Source organism: Phocoena phocoena, chromosome 21 (assembly GCF_963924675.1).
Source record: "Phocoena phocoena chromosome 21, mPhoPho1.1, whole genome shotgun sequence".
NCBI classification, from domain to species: domain Eukaryota; kingdom Metazoa; phylum Chordata; class Mammalia; order Artiodactyla; family Phocoenidae; genus Phocoena; species Phocoena phocoena.
The window spans coordinates 19,319,734-19,339,917 of record NC_089239.1 but is presented as its reverse complement, the minus strand read 5'-3'; the positions used below and the strand labels follow the sequence as shown (position 1 = coordinate 19,339,917).

The window sequence follows — 20,184 nt, the reverse complement described above, 5'->3', positions numbered from 1 at the left end:
CTTGACAATTATTAACTTACCACATTTTTAGAACTAAGAAAAATTTGGCTTCTCTCCATATTGTAGTTGAAATGAAATTTTAATCCGTATCTTTTTTTTTTTTTTTTTTTTTTTTGCGGTACGCGGGGCTCTCACTGTTGTGGCCTCTCCTGTTGCGGAGCACAGGCTCCGGACGCGCAGGCTCAGTGGCCATGGCTCACGGGCCCAGCCGCTCCGCGGCATGTGGGACCTTCCCGGACCGGGGCACGAGCCCGTGTACCCTACATCGGCAGGCAGACTCTCAACCACTGCACCACCAGGGAAGCCCTAATCCGTATCTTTATAGGTAAAATTTTATTATCGTTAGTACCAGAAAACAAAGCTTCAACCAAACTTTGGTTTTGCTTAATCTTCAAGTGAACATTATTGAAGTTAGTCAAAATTCAAAAATTCTGTGGATGAGCACAATAGTAAGAGGTTAAAAAATCAGAGATATGTTTTTATAAAGATATATTATTGGATTTTTAGTAAAAATTCATGCAAATAGGAGAAAAAAAAGAAAAATATCAGAGTACTGGGATTTGTCCTTGAATTCACTCTTTTAGTTTTCCTTCCAGTTAAACTGATTTCCTCATCTATGTGTTTCTGGACTAAAGCCAGAATCAACACTGTCCCTATTTCTAATCAAATAACAGAGAAGCAATTACAAAGTCTGAATGCAGTTGGAGGAGCCTGGGAGACAGAGTGGCTGGACCTCGCCTAAGCCGTGTCTCTGACTCATTTGTGACTTCAGGCAAGGTATTTAACCTCTCTGCACATTTGACATAATTGTAGTATGCTAGTTGATTTCCTAGGTATGATATTAAGCATAACTCAAGAAACAACTGTTGGCCCTTGAGAAAGGTCAGGTTGATTAGAGAGACGGCTGCTTCTGCCACTTGGAAAAGAGATTTAGAATTACATCTCCTTTCCATTCCTGGTACATTTTGAATGAATTGGATGAGAATTTGATGTAAATAAAAAGATTTGCAGTTTTAATATACAAAATGGAAAATAAAATGGCTGATGTTATAATTTCCTCTTCAGAAGTAAAAACTTCAGAAATGTTCTTTATTTCTTTCTTTTGGGAATCAAACTTATTTGGCTTTTTAAAGCTTTCATTGAGTATAAATTCTTGAGATAAGTAACAAAGATACTGTTATATTCCAATACCAGAAAAAGGGAAAAAATTAGAAGAAAATAACCCAAAAGGAGTCTCTAAGTCTGTTTATGGGTAATTTTAACTGTCTTCCATTAATATGAGACACATTAATATGTCTTACATGTTACCATTTGTGAATGCTAACTTATTAAATATGCTTCCTTCAGTAACTTTTTCTTCTTTTTAATTTCTTTTATCTGTATCCTTTCATAATAGCTCACTTAAAACAACCATTTTTGAATTACCATTACATGCTAGTAATGAACTTGTGTTTGGTAATTGTGTTTTTAAAAGTTAACATGTCAGCTGTAGAACATTTTAGTCCCAAACTTAAATTTTTTGTGTTTAAATTTAATTTACTATAATCAATTAAAACTCAAAGATTTTATTGGGAAAAAAATGGACTTACACTTAGAACAATTTATATCAAATGATACAGTACATCAAAGAATAGCCATTTGAAAACTGTTTTAATTTTATAATAATTAAAATTTTGAGATAGACCAAAGCAAAAACATTGTAAAATAAATACAACTAGTTGTATAGTGAGGAGCGAAGTAATCTGATATAACTTCACCACAATCCAGGTTTGCAGTCTAATGATGGTTTACTATGATGAATGATGGAGATCAGAATTTCAAAGCAAGTTTCTTATACCTAAACATTTCTTCAATATTATAGTAGATGGCTGGAATTACTAGTGGAGGCACTGGGGAATTTTAAAAGACTTAAGATATTCTCAGGAATTATTTTAAAGATGATTGAGTTAATATAATGACTTTTAAATATATATAATAACATTTTGAAATACCTTATTGTTTAAGGATCTGCCAGACTAGGGGCTGCCTCCTTTCTCTGGGAAAGATCAGATTTGATTATTTTAATGGCAATGAATTGGGAATTCAATGGCAACAGAAACCTGCCAAAGCTTTTTCACTGCCCCTTTATTTTCTTTCTTTTTTTTTAAATATATTTATTTATCTATTTATTTATTTTTGGCTGCATTGGGTCTTCATTGCTGCGCGCGGGCTTTTCTCTAGTTGTGGTGAATGGGGGCTCTTCTTCGTTGTGGTGTACAGGCCTCTCATTGCGGTGGCTTCTGTCATTGCAGAGCATGGGCTGTAGGCACACGGCCTTCGGTAGTTGTGGCATGCGGGCTCAGTAGTTGTGGCATACGGGCTTAGTTGCTCCGCGGCATGTGGGCTTAGTTGCTCCGCAGCATGTGGGATCTTCCAGGACCGGGGCTCGAACCCGTGTCTGCTGCATTGGCAGGCAGATTCTTAACCATTGCACCACCAGGGAAGTTCCTGCCCCTTTATTTTCTACCAAATATAATGCATTACAATCTGTATATAATATAATTTCCCAGCATCTCCCAGAGCACTTTTTCTGTTTTTGTTTTTTTGGCTGCGTTGGGTCTTCATTGGTGCGCGGGCTTTCTCTAGTTGTGGGGAGCAGGAGCTACTCTTCATTGTGGTGCACGGACTTCTCATTGCAGTGGCTTCTGTTGTTGCAGAGCATGGGCTCTAGGCACACGGGCTTCAGTAGTTGTGGCAGGTGGACTCAGTAGTTGTGGCTCGCGGTCTCTAGATCACAGGCTCGATAGTTGTGGCACATGGGCTTTGTTGCTCCACGGCATGTGGGATCTTCCCAGACCAGTGCTCGAACCTGTGTCCCCTACATTGGCAGGCAGATTCTTAACCACTGCTCCACCAGGGAAGCCCTCCCAGAGCACTTTTAACACACACTTTCACTTATGCAAGAGCCAGATTCAGATATAGATATAAGAACATAATTTTTTATTGAAGTATAATTTGTAATGTTGTGTTAGTTGCAAGTGTATAGCAAAGTGATTCAGTTATATATATAGATATATATAAAACAAGGACCTACCTATACAGTAGGTCCTTTTTGTTTATCTATTTTATATATAATAGTGTGTATATGTTAATCCCAAGCTCCTAATTTGTCCCCACCCCTCTCCCCTTTGGTAACCATAAGTTTGTTTTCTATGTCTGTGGGTCTGTTTCTGTTTTGTAAATACGTTCATTTTATCATTTTTCTTAAATTCCACAAATAAGTGTCAGTTGCTTCATTTGTAAATATTTTCTCCCATTCTGAGGGTTGTCTTTTCGTCTTGTTTATGGTTTCCTTTGCTTAAAAGCAAAAGCTTTTAAGTTTAATTAGGTCCCATTTGTTTAATTTTGTTTTTATTTTCATTACTCTAGGAGGGTCTATTTTATTTCTTTAGGCAGATGATATGCCCTCTCTGAGCCTTGCTTCCTCAGATATTGGCAGTGTTCAACTGGATGATCTCACTTCCTTTAATTATATTTTGATTGTGTGTTCTAACCTCATGGGATAATGCTTTCTACTTCAAAAATCTCTTTTATGTGTTTTAAAAAAACAGCTATTTTCCGTCTTTATTTTCTTTTGCTTGCTTATAATAAAACAATTATCTTGCTTCTTATTTTCTGTAACATTAAAAAACTTTATATGTTTATGACTGTGTAGTTGATTACATGTTAAGAAACCTCCGTTATGTGGAGGGTTTTTTTGTTTTGTTTTGTTTTACTTTTTGCTATTTGAACTTCTTGGTAAATTTTAAAATTAAATAATAAATGACCTTAAAGATACAAATGAGATTTTCTTTTAAATAGGAGCATACCTGTTGTAATTTTGCTCAAGAAATATATTTATTACCAACTGAAAAATGAGTCAAACTAATTATTTATTATGAGATAGCTATGATAATGGCTTTAGCCCATTAAGAGCCAAATTTTAAATATTTTAGGTATTAAGTTTTCAGTTATTTTTTTTTCCTTTGGAGATTTTATAAATCCAAATATCTCTTTTAAAAGTAACTCTTTTTAAGCTATCACACACTGCAATGTTATATTTGCAAATCAATAAAAACCTTATGAAAGGCATAGTTTGTTAAGTGTTTCTAGTTGTTACTGGGAGTGGGGAGATGATGGAGGGAATCTGACAGGGACATCTAATAAATTCAGCAGACCAACTGAATTCGGTCTCTAGTAAACAACTATAAAATTGCAATAACAGATACTGGGAAGTTCTAAAATTGTAACTTAGGTTCACAATTTTTCTTCTCATCCATTCAACAAATATTTTGTTGGGTACCTGTACTGGGTTAAATTGTGTCTTCTAAAGTGATATGTTCAATTCTAAATCCTGTTACTTGTGAGTGTAACCTTATTTGGAAATAGGGTCTTTGGAGATGTAATCAAATTACAATAGGTCATATTGGAACCTTAATCCAATGGCTGGGGTCCTTGTATTAAGAGAGAAATTTGGACACAGAGACATACAAAGGGAAGACAGCCATGTGAAGATGGAGTCAGAGAGTAGAGTTATGTTGACACAGGCCAAGGAATGCCAAAGATTGCTGGCAACCACCAGAAGCTAGAAGAGGCAGGGAAGGATTGATTCTTTCTTAGAGCTTCTTGAAGGGTGCATAGGCATGCTGGCTTGACTTCATATTTCTATCCTCCAAAATGTGAGACAATAAACTTCTGTTATTTTAAGCCACCCAGTATGTGGTAATATGTTGTTATTTTAAAATAATTTTAGATAATGACAGTTAAAAACACTTAAAATCATGTCAGGGAATCACTGTCTGAAAATCCTCTACATATGTAAATTAAATCATGGAGTTTTAAAATTTGATATTTAAAAATGTGTATCAAAGTGTACATAGTTAAAGAAAGTCAAATAATACAGAGAGGCTTATGATGAAAATCAGCTGTCCCTGGGCTCATTCCTTCTACTCCATCCCCCTTCTCTGGAATCTAACAGTTTTTTTGTTGTTGGGTTTTTTTTCTGTTTTTCTGAAGTGTAGTTGATTTACAATATTGTGTTAGTTTCAAGTTAATATTTCATTGTGCGTATATATGTCATTCTGTTCATCTAGTCATCTGTCAATACACCTTTGGGTTGTTTCTACCTTTTGGCTATTGCGAATAATGCTGCTGTAAACATTGGTGTACAACTATCTGTTCAAGTCCCTGCTTTCTGTTATATCTGCATTTTCACAGTATGGAGGTTTGTTCCTTTTTCTTTTTAAAAGTAACCTTTTTAAATCACAATTTTACATAGTATTGAAAAACATGTTAACTGAGAGAATTAGCGATAGTATTAAAGTCAAAGGGTACTTGCCTTTTCTATTTTGAAAAAGGATAGATAATTCAGAAGCTGGTCAATATAGCAGAAAACATGGAAGATATTTATGATTCAAGTAGAAAAGTACTACATATAATTCATAAACAAGATAAATAGCTTTTTCTTCTTTATGATCTTTAGAGAGCACTAGTTACCATCTCAGCTCTTCTTAGGAACAAGATCAGTGATAAGTTTACAGTGAAATACTACTCAAAATCACTGACATTTAGTACAGACAACAGTAGATACATTGACAACATATACATATTTTTTCCAGTGGGATTTATGGAATACAGACATTGAAACTAATTGGATTCTTTCTTTTTTGTTTTTCCTCATATTTTTTTTCTATCTTTCATTCTGATGGAGGAAAGGAGGCACATTTTTCAGAGATTTGTTGCATTTTATTAGGCCTTAATTGCATATAATTATGTGTAAATGAACAAGATTAGACCACTGGTATAGCTAAATCTAAAGAAAATAAGTCTTACTATAGCAGTGTTTGACTGCTATGCCTAACAGGAAAGGTGGAAATGTCTTCATTCCATATATACCTAAATTGTCATAATTGTAGTGAGAATTTATTCTTCAGCAAGCTCTTTCTTTACAAATAGAGTCTTGACAGATGGACCAATGATAATGGCAGGTCCTTCCAAGAACTCCCAGACAAAAGAAACATGAAACTACCCCCAGGATCAGGATGAAAATGTATTTGTTTATAACATCAGATGTCTTGGATTAGGGTTTTTATTTCAACCTGAAATTTTGCGAATTTTGTAGGTATGAACTCAACATAAGCAAATGCAAAGTTTAGGAGATTACTGCATTGCAAATGGGCTCTGACTTTATCTTTCATATAAAAAAAAGCTACCTAGATGAGTTTTTAATAGAATTCCAAGATTATTTTATCAATTAGAAGATACTGATAGCAAGCCTATTCATCTTCCTTCTCAATTTGCTCATACTTCTGTTTGCTTGCATTTTTCTTGTCATGCCACTTCTATCCCCTCTAAAAGCCCACAGAGCAGGGGTGGGGGGTCTGTATTTTACATTGGAAAACATTTTAAATGCCATAATTAACTTAATTTTCTCTACATGTTAATATAAGCTAATACTTTTAATATAATTAAATATATTTAAAATAAGCTATATGTATAAGCATCTAGTATACATAGCACCTGGCATAAAGCAGGTACACAATACATGCTTGAATTTAAAGAAAACTAGCTACTAGGATAACAGAGTAAAATATCCATTTTCCTAAACTGTTGCTACAAACTTTATCATATGCATGTATAAAAGGATGACTTACTGAAAAAAAATGGGTCTATATATGCTTTTTGGAACTTTTCTGTAATGAACAATTGTATGTCTTCTTGTGTTTTATCTAATTTCTTTGTCCATTTAGCTGTGTAATCTACTCAGCACTTCACTTCCTTCTGTGTATTTTGGTTATTTTATTTACAATGTTGGATATTTTTAACTTTATTTTTTATTAGTTATCTATCATATACATATTAGTGTATACATGTCAATCCCAATCTCCCAATTCATCACACCATCACCACCCCCCGCCTCCCTGCCCCACTTTCCCGCCCTTGGTGTCCATACGTTTGTTCTCTACATCTGTGTTCTCTACATCTGTGTCTTTATTTTGGCCCTACAAACCAGTTCATGTATACCATTTTTCTAGATTCCACGTACATGCGTTAATATACGACATTTGTTTTTCTCTTTCTGACTTACTTCACTCTGTAAGACAGTCTCTAGTTTCATCCATGTCTCTACAAATGACCCAATTTTGTTCATTTTTATGGCTAAGTAATATTCCATTATATATACATACCACATCTTCTTTATCCATTCGTCTGTCGATGGGCATTTAGGTTTCTTCCATGACCTGGCTATTGTAAATAGTGCTGCAATGAACATTGGGGTGCATGTGTCTTTTTGAATTATGGTTTTCTCTGGGTATATGCTACAATGTTGGATAAAAAGGTTAAATGATAACAAGTAAATTATATACTTTCATGGTAAATTAATTGCTATCATATGGATTTCTGCCCAGTGTTGTCATATAGAAAGTTTGGTCTTTAAGTGCTTCTCTTTAAACTGTTAAGTAAATATGGACACAGAATGTAATTTAAAATAAGCCTCCCTTCAGACAGAAAAGAAATAAGCAAAATATTGTGCCTATACCTTTCCTGTGTGCATAAAAGAAGCTTGCCAACTGGTGGGCTTCTTTGGAGAATGATCAGGTAAGAACATAGCTCTTTTGTTGGGGAATCTCCCAATGTCAACTTCTGAAGATCTTTTCTGTGGCACTATTCATTCCTCCAGAGAGGAATCACACAATCTCTGGCCTGGAAAATAATGGGAGGAGTTTAGAGCTGCCTGCGTGGCTATCTAGCTGCCAGGATGGAAGTAACCTGGGGAGGGCTCAAACTTATAGAACAGTGTCTCTCTTTTGACCTCCATTGTACCTGTGGTCATGCTACCTGGAGTCTCTTTGGTTCGACCTTAATAGAAATAAGCCTTTCAGGGCTTCCCTGGTGGCACAGTGGTTAAGAATCCACCTGCGCTCTAGAGCCCACGAGCCACAACTACTGAGCTCATGCTCCACAACTACTGAAGCCTGCGCGCCTAGAGCCCCTGCTCCGCAACAAGAGAAGCCACTTCAATGAGAAGCCCGCACACCACAACGAAGAGTAGCCCCTGCTCGCTGTAACTAGAGAAAGCCCGCGTGCAGCAATGAAGACCCAATGCAGCCAAAAATAAATAAATTAATTAAAAAATATATTTTTAAAAAAAGAAGAAGCCTTTCATTTTCTGATGGGGTGGGAAAAACATTATTCACCTGGCTGTTCACGGTTTAGGTGAGAAGCTGAGTATCAGCCCATCACCTCCACCCTGCCTTCCAAGCTAGTGGTCACCTCGAAGCCAGCACCATCTGGGATACTGCAGTGCAACCTAGCTTGCTTCTTGTGGTACTCCCTGCTGCTACTGCTTGCTATTCAGTTTTACCAGCTCTGCCAATTCCCCCATGTGCTTTTTGTCATCTGGTTGACATTGTATGCCAGGTGTTTTCTCCTCTCCCTTTCTCTTCCACCTTGTCAATCCATGTCTTTTCCATTTTTCTTTACTCCTTTCTAGTGGGGTTTTGTGAGAAAGAAAAAAATGTATGTGTTCAATCCAACCCGAAGTCCCTAACTCCTTTTTTTTTTTTTTAATAAGATGTTGGGGGTAGGAGTTTATTAATTAAATAATTAATTTTTGCTGTGTTGGGTCTTTGTTTCTGTGCGAGGGCTTTCTCTAGTTGTGGCAAGCGGGGGCCACTCTTCATCATGGTGCGCAGGCCTCTCACTATCGCGGCCTCTCTCGTTGTGGAGCACAGACTCCAGACGCGCAGGCTCAGTATTTGTGGCTCACGGGCCTAGTTGCTCTGTGGCATGTGGGATCCTCCCAGACCAGGGCTCGAACCTGTGTCCCCTGCATTAGCAGGCAGATTCTCAACCACTGCACCACCAGGGAAGCCCCCCTAACACCTTCTTAACACTTATTTTCAAAAATATACTTAGCCCATTGTTTTCCCCTTGACAAGGATAAGCATAGGAGAGGAAGTATGTCACTGCAAACAGACTAGCTTTATGGCAAGGAACTCATATTTTTCCCTCTGAGAAAGATTTTCCCTCTCAGGGAAATTCTTCTTCAGAGGCAATAACTAAACTTTTATTAGGGTTGCCATAATAAGTTAGATGCTAGGGATACAACAGTTATAGCAAGGTGTGGCCTTTGCCTTCAAGAATCCTATTCTAAACAAAATAGCAGGGACAAAAGGAAGCAGTTGGAGAGAGACATGTAAAAACAAATCAAGTGATAATTCCATCACCTGGCACAGTGCCTGGAGCATAGCAGGCATGAAAACAGTGTTTACTGAGTGAATGAATGCTATATTGGTTTGTAAACAGAGTATGGGATCACAGTGGAGGAAGTAATTAATTTTGTCTTGAGAGGTCACTTGGAATAATTTAGTTTTTATATTTAATTACATATGGTTTAATGTAGATTAAATTGAAATATACATGAAACAATATGTAATTAAATTTATGTTGTCTTTAATTTCCCTTTTAATATTTTTCATTTCTTCCCCAAAACATTGCCATGGCAGCTATATTTTATTTTCCCACAGCATGTGGCACAGTGCTGAGCAGATAGCCAATAATCAATAAATGCTTGTTGATGCCACGGTTCTCTAGAACTGCTTCTGTTTAGTGCAGCTGTCTCCTCTCCTGTCAAGCTGGCAGGAGACCTGTCCTCTCCTGCCAGGTTGACCTAATGTTCCTTTGCAGAAGCACATGACTTAGGAACAAATAAGTCACAGCCATGTTTAGGAGTGAGAGTGGTGTTCACTGGAGAAAGCCAAGTAGCAGGACCTCTATACCTCTGTGCAGCCTGTGTCCCTACATATATATATATATATATATATATATATGTAACAGGTATATATGTATATAGAGAGGAAGGCCATGCAGAATACAGGTTGGGGGTCACGGGCCTTCAAGGTGGAAAGCCCTCAGCCCAATTGCTGGGTCTTCAGTGACTTAAGCTCTCTGATCTACCCATTTGTATGATGAGGATAATAATAGTTGCCTTATAGAGTTATTTGAGGATTAAATAAGATGCTTATAAAATGCATAGCCTGGGACAGTGCTAGGTATGTAATAAAAAAATACGTCAGCCAGAAGTAAAGCTGTGTGAAGTACAATTATATGGTTTTATCTACGAGACTCTTTATTACTCTCTGTACTGCAGAAATTTCACATATTTAAGAAATTCACATTATATCTTGCAGTGCTTCCCAAGATGCCCATGCATGCTATTTGTCCCTGAATTTAAGTAGTGCCCCTCTCATTCTGTAACTTTTTTTTTTTTTTTTTTTTGGCCCCAGAAGGACTGAGAGCTACCTATTTTGTTAGCATAGACTGGAAAAAATAATTGTCTATTAAGTCCCTAAATCCTTGCTTTTCAAACTTTGCTGTACATTGGAATCAGCTGGGAGTCTTTCAAAAATTCTAAGCCCTGACTGCCACCTTTAGACATTTGATTCAATTTCTGGGCGTGGAAGTATTTTTAAATCTCCTCAAGTGATCCCAACGGACAGCAACGTTTACGAACCACTTTTTAAATTATGTAAAAATTGAGAAAGAGATACATTAAAAGGACCTAGTGGTCATAGATTTTATAAGAATAAAAATAGGCTGACAAATAAATAATTCAGTTGATTCTGGTTCTTTTTTTAGCAAAAACCATAGGTATCAATTTGTTTGAAGATTATGCAGGTATTTCTGCCCTTCTAGACTCCTTAGCTTCCAAAATTTATGAAAATTCACCACTGGCAGCATACAGAAGTTATTTTGAGGATGAACAAAATTTTTCATCAAGATTCATGAATTCAAGACTGATTTAAAAAATAATCTCAAGAAGTGGTAAAGTTAATTTTCCTCTACAACTTTAAAGAGAGATTAAAGTTTTATATTATCTTGGTAGCTGCTTATACATTAAGACACAGAAAAATAATGCATATCACCTTCTATTTGTTGTAACTTTTTCTTTCTTCCTTTTTGTCAAAATAAAAAGCCTTCCATATACAAAATGAGTGACTATTCATTTAGCGCTTATCATATGCTAGGGTGTTTGAAAATATTACATCAAAATGACCATGGTCCTATAAGGTGAGAATTATGATGTCTATTTTACAGATCAGGAGCATTTTATAGTAAGTTGCCTAGGGTCACACAACTAGGAACTGGCTGAGCCAAAATATGAAACCACTTCTTTGTGCTTAAAGAGCCTGTGCCTTTTCCATATTCCCAAGAGCCAGAGTTCCTCTGTTTTTGCTGTGGAACTAGTTCAATTCTATACAAGGTAACAGTGAGCATCCTTCTGTGGGGAGAAGCCTGGGAAAGTCCAGGAGAATTTCCATGGCGACTCTCAGATTAGACACGGCCTGGAGCTGTGTCTGACCTCCTGGATCACATTGAGTCAAGCCAGCATTGGCCTCATGAAAAATTCACAATAAATTAAGTTTATGAAATTCTTTTTGTTCTTGCAGTTCTTTCAATGGGAAAAATGACGAAGATGATCAGTTTCATCCTTCTCACCACTGTTCTGGCAATGGGCAGGGAAAGCTGGGTAAGCTCATTACAAAAGCTATTGTTTTAAATACCCACTTAGATCTGAATTTTCTTTTATTTTGCAGAAAGTCTATAGTAACTTGTCACTGAAAAAACTTAAGTAGTGGGAAAATGAAAAAGCACCTGCCACATAATAGGCACTTATTAAGTGCTTTAAAAAAAACCTTTAGGGCTTCCCTGGTGGCGCGGTGGTTGAGAGTCCACCTGCTGATGCAGGGGACACAGGTTCGTGCCCCGGTCCGGGAAGATCCCACATGCCACGGAGCGGCTGGGTCCGTGAGCCACGGCCGCTGGGCCTGCGCGTCCGGAGCCTGTGCTCCGCAACGGGAGAGGCCACAACAGTGAGAGGCCCGCATACTGCAAAAAAAAAAAAAAAAAAAAACCTTTAAAGTAAAAATCAGTATTCATACTAAGTAAAATCTTTTTTATTTACTGGAGTTATTTGGGTGGTTGCATAATATTAAGAATTTAAAACTGTCCTTGGAAATTGACCTTGAGCTTTCCAGTATCGGACACTGTCAGTGTAAACTAAACAGATTATTTGAAAGTAATTGCAATGAACTTGTGCCCCTCTCCATTCATGAGTAAAAAGGGAAAAACAATCATTTACTCAAAGTTCTGGGAGAAAGAAAACGCCTAAGTTTTAAATAAGCTTACTAACACTGTATATGTAGTCACATAAAAATTGAACATCCTTGCCCTGTAATCCTTTAGTTATTTTTAAATTGTATAGTCCACTATATTTAACAATATCACAACCAATTTCCCACTATTAGAAAGCAACACAGGATTCCAGATGCCGTAAAATGTCTTTGCTGTTCATTTTTTAGACAGGTATAACTCAGGGGGCTAAGCAAATAGCTCGTTCAGAGAGGATAAATCAAAGAGAGTTGAAGAGAGAGTCTGAAAATAAGAAATAGTCCTAGAGAAACAGCTGGGAAAGCTTCAGTGACTTGGGCCTGGAGACAGGAGGTAGGAGTCCTCTACTATCATTTCTCCATTCTCTTGCTATATGACCTTCAGTTTAGAGGCTGAATTTCTATGTTTACGTTATAGTCCTTCACAGGAAGACAATGTATTTTCCTCTTTCTTTTGCCCCAAACAGAATATCTGAGCATGCTGTTCAGACAGCCTAGCAAAGTGCCCAGAACACAGTATGCCCTCATATTTATGGAATGAATACAAGGTAGCACATAAAGATAGAAACAGGAAGTTATGCAATTATAAATTGGGAAATATGTCTGACTGTATTCAAATGCCTATTTTAGGAAATAATGTATATAAAAGTAGTGTAAGGCACTTACATGTTAAAATTCATAATTTCTCAGCAAACATTTATGCTTATCACAGGAGATCATGACATGAGCTGCAAATAGAGTTGTCAAAGTAAAAACAGGAAAAAGGCAAAACTTTGTCTTTTGTCCTTTCTCTTCACTATCCCCTAGTAACTCTCCCAGTGTTGAGTACTTAAGGGTCTTTACTGCAGCTTCTTGGTCTCAGTAGCTCTTCCCAGGAGGCACACCTCTGCAACTCCCCTTCCCAACTCACCACATTTGCTTTAGCTCTGGAGAAATCTGCTCAGTCAGATGCCACTGTAGAAGGAAGCTGATAAACTCTTTCACATGCAATATTCTTGGGTTATTTGCCTTTTTTATAGAAAGTAAACAATTTAACTGAAAGACTCAGGCTTCTCCATCCTGTTTTGAAATAATTAAGGGAAAAACAATAAGTAAGCCAAAAGGTAAAGTGACTCCAGTAGAATTTCCAGAAACAGGTAAATGGGTAAGATACTCAGGGATCTGAGGGTCTAAAGTAGCATCCCTTAGAAAGGTGACCATGTGTCATCAGGTTATGACCATTCAATATATTTTTAAAACATATCAATACAAAAAGGTCATTCAAAAGCCTTGTTTATTTTAGAGACTGACACACTAGTCACATGTAATGATGCTGTAAAGCAATTTCCTGTTAAGAAAGCACTCAGGCGGTGATATGTAGAGTTTGAGAGTAGGATCCTTGAACTGGATATGAATCCTGACTCCTCTTGCCCGCTGAGAATTTCCTGTTTCCTTGAGAAATTGCAAGTTTCCTCAAGGATGATTTCCTTCCTACCTCGTGGAATCGTTACAAGGATCAAATGAGACAACCACTCTACAGCTCTTGGTGTAGTCATTCAGATTATTTTATATCATTTTTTAGTTCAAGCACTTTACCGTAAGCCATAATTTCTTATTCCTCAAATAACAAACAGTGTTAGAACTTGCAAACCACTTTCTGGTTAGAATATTATTCTGAAACGGGAGTTGGGGACAAATTTGAATCGTTAATTTATCCAGCTTGTTCGGAGCGTTTATTCTTCCTAAGAACGAGATGCGCGTTACTCTGCAGGCTCTGGAGAACTGCCTGCACGAGCAGGCGCGGCTCAGAGCCCAGGTGCACCTGCTTGAGACCAGGGTCAAGCAGCAACGAGTCAAGATCGAGCAGCTTTTGCATGAGAAGGAAGTCCAGTTCCTTGATAAAGGAGAGGAGAATAGCGTCATTGACCTTGGAGGCAAGAGGCAATACGCAGGTCAGAATCTATGTTTCTTATGTGTTACCATAACTTACATCATACACCCGTGTGCAATGGTGGTGCTAGTAACTTGATCACTTCAGGTTTTGCTAAAGACCTTTTCCTATTCCAGTAACAAGCAACATGAAGCATTATACCAAATTTAAACGTCTTCTACTATATTTTACCCCTTTCTCTCTATTATCTCTGCAAGGGACATTTAATAGCATATGCCAATTATCTGAGGATTCCAATAGTTTAATTAGAGATCATGACAATGGATTGTTTAAATATCAGTGTGCAAATGGCAGATTATATTTGTGAAATTTTACAGTTTTTTATTTGTGTACTGTATCTTGCTTCATTTCATTTATACAACTTTCCCTTCTGAAACCCTGACATGCCTTAGGATAGTAAGTAAGGTAATAGAGTAAAAGGGCAGGGCAGGATAAAGAATCAGAGTTATTTAGGAAAATAAATCATTTTCCTATTATTTATGTTTTATGTGTATATTTTACAGTTTGGTCATTTTCCCTTTGATTAGGCCAGGTTTCCCCCCAGAAACTAAATGATCTTAAACTGCTAACATATTGCACTTATCCCTACACAGGTCTTGTTCCCTACAGAAAAGTATTCACCTGATTTCCTCCAGGCAACTTTAAAATAAACAAATAATAGTTGTCACAAATGAGAATGACATCTGGAATCCTTTGTTCTTATATGTCTACTGTACTGCCATGACATATTATAATTTCTCCATTTATGAGCCTATCTTTGTCAATTAACTGGATACTTTATAAGGTCTGGGATGATGTTTAATGCACTCTTTCCTCCTTATTTCCCATCAGAGTCCTTGGAACATGCTACAGCCTCATATTTATGAATGAAAGCACGGTAGTACATAGAAATAGGAATAGCAAGATAAGCAATTATAAACTGGGAAATATATCTGACTATAACTGAGAACCTGTAGAGGCTAATGAGATGCCAAGCTGATGAGAATAAAAACATCTTTATTTTGTGTTTCTAAATATACTCATCAGTGTTAGATATGAGTTGTGAGAATCTTACAATGTATGCTTCAATAAAATGCTCCCTTTTTCTCTTTTTACTGAGATCCTAATCTCTCTTTGCTCAGACTCTTTGCCCTGAGTTCCTGACTCTGTTGTTCAGCAACTTGATCCTTTGCCCTTGATCCTTGGAGTCCAACTGCCTTCCCCAGTTTAGGGGACAGAAGGAGACCAGAGCCACAGTTCTGCAGAGTGGGACTGGATACGGAGCGAGAATGGCGTGTGGCTCTGAAGCATGGAACAAAGAGGAACCAAGGACCGCTTGGGTAAAAACAGGCTTCAGAAACAAGGGACTTTCTGAAGCCATCACAGGAGCAGAGAACCAGGAACTGGAACCTAAGTGGAGAATTACTGGGAAGATTAAGCAAGACAGTGAAAGAAGACTCAGGAAAGCAATCAAACAGGAAGCAGAATCAGTAGTGATTTCTTGAAGACAGTGATTCTCTTGAGAATCACCTGGTGACCTTTTAAAATGCTGATGGCTTGTCACAGTTTCAGGGACGCTGGCAGAAGACAAGAGACTCCAGAGTCAGAGACATGAGCTTCATGTTTGCACCAATGTGTCCAGCCTGCAAATACCAAGGAAGCAGTGTGGAATAATCCAGGTGGAAGATGTGCAGGCAGTGGGCTAGGTCACAGCTGAGGAACCCTGAGCTTAGGAAACCTCAATCTTTTATAATAGGTTACAAGCAAATCTGCCCAGCCTTTGTACCCCAGAGGAAGCACACAAACCCGCCATCTGCCCTGGGGCAGCCACTATCTCTATCTGCCCAAAGCTGTTCACTATAGAAACATCCTTGAAAAAAACAGTCCAGAACACAAGCTCTGTGTGCAAAATGTGCAGAAATGCAAATGACCCTTGAGAAATTATAAACAGTGCCTGAGCTCCAATCCAGGCCAATTAAATGATAATCCCTACAGGGTTGAAAAGGAGTGCTTTCCCTGTTGGATGTGGATGACCAGATCAGGCTTCTTACCAAATTTCTTCCTACAAGCTGAAAAAGTCCAAGATTCCCTGAGGTCACAAAGCAGAGGCTTTATTTCTTTTCAGGTAGGAGGTGGGGTCCTGTACCAGATTGGTACTTTTTTTCTTTTCTGCCGCACTGTGCAGCATGTGGGATCTCAGTTCCCCAACCAGGGATTGAACCTGTGCCCCCTGCAGTGGAAGCCCATAGTCCTAACCACTGGACCACCAGGGAAGTTCCCAGTTTGGTACTCTTTTTATTGGGTGTTTGGGACCTGGTTGTAATATGTTTATGTATCCAACAAGGAGGCTTCAGGTACCTATCCTGAGGCTGCAGAAAATGTCAATAAGACACAGATTAGAGGGTAAGATCTCGCTGGGTTAATTTGGTCAATCATTGTAGATGACAGGATTGATTCACAGAGAAGTGGGTAATCAGAATAGTCAAAAAGCCATTTGATTACTCTGTCTTATGGGCTGAATCATGTTCCCCCAAAATACATATGTTGAAGCCCTAACCCTCAGTACCTATGAATGTGACTGTACTTGGCGCTAGGGCCCTTAAAGAGGTGCTTAAGTCAAAAGGAGGCCATTAAGGACGGCCCTTAATTCAATCTGACTGGTATCCTTATAAGAGGAAGTTTGGACACACAGAGAGACACCAGGGCTGTGTGTGCACAGAGGGAAGACCATATGAGGACACAGCAAGAAGTCAGCCAAGAACAGAGGGTTCAGAGAAAACCAAACCTGCTGACACCTTAATCTTGGACTTCCGAGCCCTGTAACTGTGAGAAAATAAATTTCTATTATTTAAGCTACACAATTTGTGGTATTTTGTTCCAGCAGCCCTAGCAAGCTAATATACCTTACATTGCCTTAGATATCAGCTTCTGGCTCGGGAAGGTAGTACTTTTATAAAGAAAAGTTACTAGAGGTGTCCTTTCATCAGGGCTTGTCAGGGCTCTGGGCCAACCAGTGACCACTCTGTCATTGATTCACTAGAGGATATCTTAGCTGAGAGATCTGTAGTTTGTTCAGAACCTGATTGACCAGTGGAATGTCGGTGAGGTCAGAGATGTAAGGGGCTGAGAGCCATGATTGCTCTGGAATGGAGTGTTCCTGGTGGAGGAGTGAAGCATGTTTGGGGTAAATTCCTCAGTGGTGAGGCAGGTAGATGAGTTGGCAGGGGTTATTGTGAGGTAGCTTCCTAGGCTATCCATTCCATTTGATCAAGGAGGGAGTGGACAGGCAGATTTTAACATCGCTTCCTAAATCCAGGAGTCATGTTCCGTGTCAGTCAAGATCATGTGTCTTTAAATGCCTGATGGGGGATGATCTTTTTGATGAACAGATTGTCAGTGACTGGTACAAATGAGGAAGCCCATTCAAGGATTAAAATGTGCCGTCTTCAAAAGATTGTCTACCATCATCAAGATAATGTACTTTCCAGGAGATGTTGCTCAGCGAAAGATGTAATCCAGTGTGTTCCTCCCACAGGGGCACTTGAGGATCAACAGAGGATGCTGGGAGAACACTGCAGCCAATAGGGCAGTGGAGGGTGCCTTCCTGGACAGGGCCTGGGGTGTGCATGGCTTAGGCATCTGCTCTCTGCCACTAAGTAGTGAATCAGACCTGCCATCCTCACAGTTTCTCATCTCCTTCTACCAAGCACGGGATGGGGAGAAATGAGGTTGCCATTCTGAGATATGCTCATAGATTTAAAGAGACATTACAGTTACTAAATCTAAACATTGAAAAGACATGGGTACTGGACCTCTTTCAAGTCTAACACAACAGATCTGCCTGAGACCTAAAATCATTCCATTATAGTACCTGGTCAAAAGCTGCATCCACCAGAAGTAGCAGCCAACTGGCCCCATCCACTGCCCAAGTCTGTGGTCAGCTAGTGGCCATATTATGACGGGGCTATCAAGCATTGGCTTAATTCTTCTAAGAAGCCCGGTTCAATCTGGAGCCACGGGCACCCAGCCAGCGGCGAAGTAGGAATAACATGTGTGCTTCCCCTGCTAAGTGTAAAACCAGACAGGCAACCCATGAAACTGGCATGTTCTGACATAACCGACTCTAAAGAAGAAACACTGGAAGGATCGCTGTTGCCAGTGAATTTTCCTAGAGGAATAGCAGAGGCTGTTATAGAAACAAAGTAGATTACACAACGACTCTGGGCTCCATCATAATGGCCTGGATCTGCCCTCTGTGGATGTCCCTGCCCTTAGTCACCCAAACACATATGATAGTCTATTTTAAAGCAAGGTTAAGTCTTGCCTATTGTTTGGAGAATGGATTGTAGCACTACTAACAATGGTCTTCAGGCAATTTGTTTAACTTCTTTTTGCCTCATTTTTCTCAGTTGTAAAATGGGGATAATCACAGTATCTAATTTAGAGAATTTTGAGAATTAAATGAATAAATACATGTAAAACAATGAGAACAGTGCCTGGCACACAGTAAGTACTCATAAATATATCTATCATTATTTTTTTTTTATGTTTCAAAGACAAATTGTTACACAATAAACTAGATACAAAACTACGAGGGATCCTGACAAAAATGAAAAGATTTATCTATATCTACCGTATCTATATCTTGCCTACCCCAATTTCCTTGGGGAGAATGGATATAAAGTGTTTGCCATTTAAATTTGACATAACTTCCAGCATGACCTTGAATTTGCTGCTGTCACCCTCAGCCCCTGTTGTTCTCTCTCCTGTAGCCCCCCAGGTCAGAAGAGGGGTCAGGGCTGGGGCAGGGAGGTCAGAGAAAGCAGCCATCAAAACCCCCAAGTGCATAAACAAAGCTAGGGAAAAGAGAAGAGTGGGAGTGGTACAAGAATAGGAGAGAGAAGAGGTTGTAAGTGCGAAGGAGAGTCTTCGATTCCAGGGATGACGCTGCCTCTAGACCACAGGGGCTCAAAGTAGAATGATAAGGAGTTAAAAGTATCTTTGGTGTTGGAGGGGATCGCCTGGCAGAGAGATCACTGGTATTATGAGTGTACTGGCTTTGTGGAGGCTGCACAGGTATGGGATTACAAGTGTATACGGTGGAGCTAGAATTCTGACCTTAACTGTTTTCATGCTTCTCTTTTGCATGTTACAGTCCAGGTACAGTAACTGACTTCAGTTTCTCAACAGCACCCTGCTCTCCTGAGCCCTGGGAACTTTACATTAGCCATTATCTCTGTCTGGGGCATCTTCTCTACTCAATCCTGTCCCCTGGGCTGACTCCTATTATTCATCCTTCGGACCCCAGTTTAGCCCTTCAGGAAACTTCCTGACCCTCAAGACTGAATTAGGCATCACTTCCATGTACTCCAAAAGCACCTTTTACTATCCTTTCTTTTTTTTTTTTTTTTAAAGATTTATTTATTATTTATTTATTTTTGGCTGCATCGGGTCTCAGTTGTGGCATGCGGAATCTTCGTTGAGGCATGCAGGATCTTTTGTTGTGGCGTGCGGGCTCTTCACTGTGGTGTGCAGGCTTCTCTGTAGTTGTGGCATGCGGGCTCCAGGGCTCATGAGCTCTGTAGTTTGTGGCACCCGGACTCTCTAGTTAAGCGTGCGAGCTCAATAGTTGTGGCACGTGGGCTTAGTTGCCCCGCGGCATGTGGGATCTTAGTTCCCTGACCAGGGATAAAACCTGCATCCCCTGCATTAGAGGGTGGATTCTTTACCACTGGACCACCAGGGAAGTCCCTACTTTTCTGTCTCAGCACTTATCATGGAGTATTGTCACTGCATGCTTAGTTGTCTATCTCCTGCTAAACTGTCTAGGTACTGGTATCTTTAGCATCTAATGTGATGATTGGCATATTGTGAATGTTCAATATATATTTTTAAAATTTAATTGGTGGAACAAATCAGATGGAAAAAAAAAGAGAGGGCAGATGCTTCAAATGTACTCATGGAGTAAAACAAGATATTTATTTGAATAACAACTCAGAGGAAAGTAACAGGTTGGTCTGCAAAGGATATGTGATTCCAAAAGTAGGAACAAAACTTATCTCAAGGGCAAGAAACTGATCAGTG

The 20,184-nt window shown here is 38.8% G+C and overlaps 1 protein-coding gene across 1 annotated transcript in view; it reads left to right on the top strand.

The window, feature by feature from the left end:
• The first annotated feature begins 673 nt into the window (after positions 1–673).
• FGL1 (fibrinogen like 1) overlaps positions 674–20,184 on the top strand; it is a 33,031-nt gene continuing 13,520 nt past the window's right edge. Inside the window, exons 1-3 of the mRNA XM_065899938.1 lie at positions 674–777; positions 11,472–11,551; positions 13,942–14,122. Coding sequence (XP_065756010.1) covers positions 11,480–11,551; positions 13,942–14,122 — 253 coding nt within the window. The 5' untranslated portion in view covers positions 674–777; positions 11,472–11,479. The remainder of the gene's footprint in view (positions 778–11,471; positions 11,552–13,941; positions 14,123–20,184) is intronic.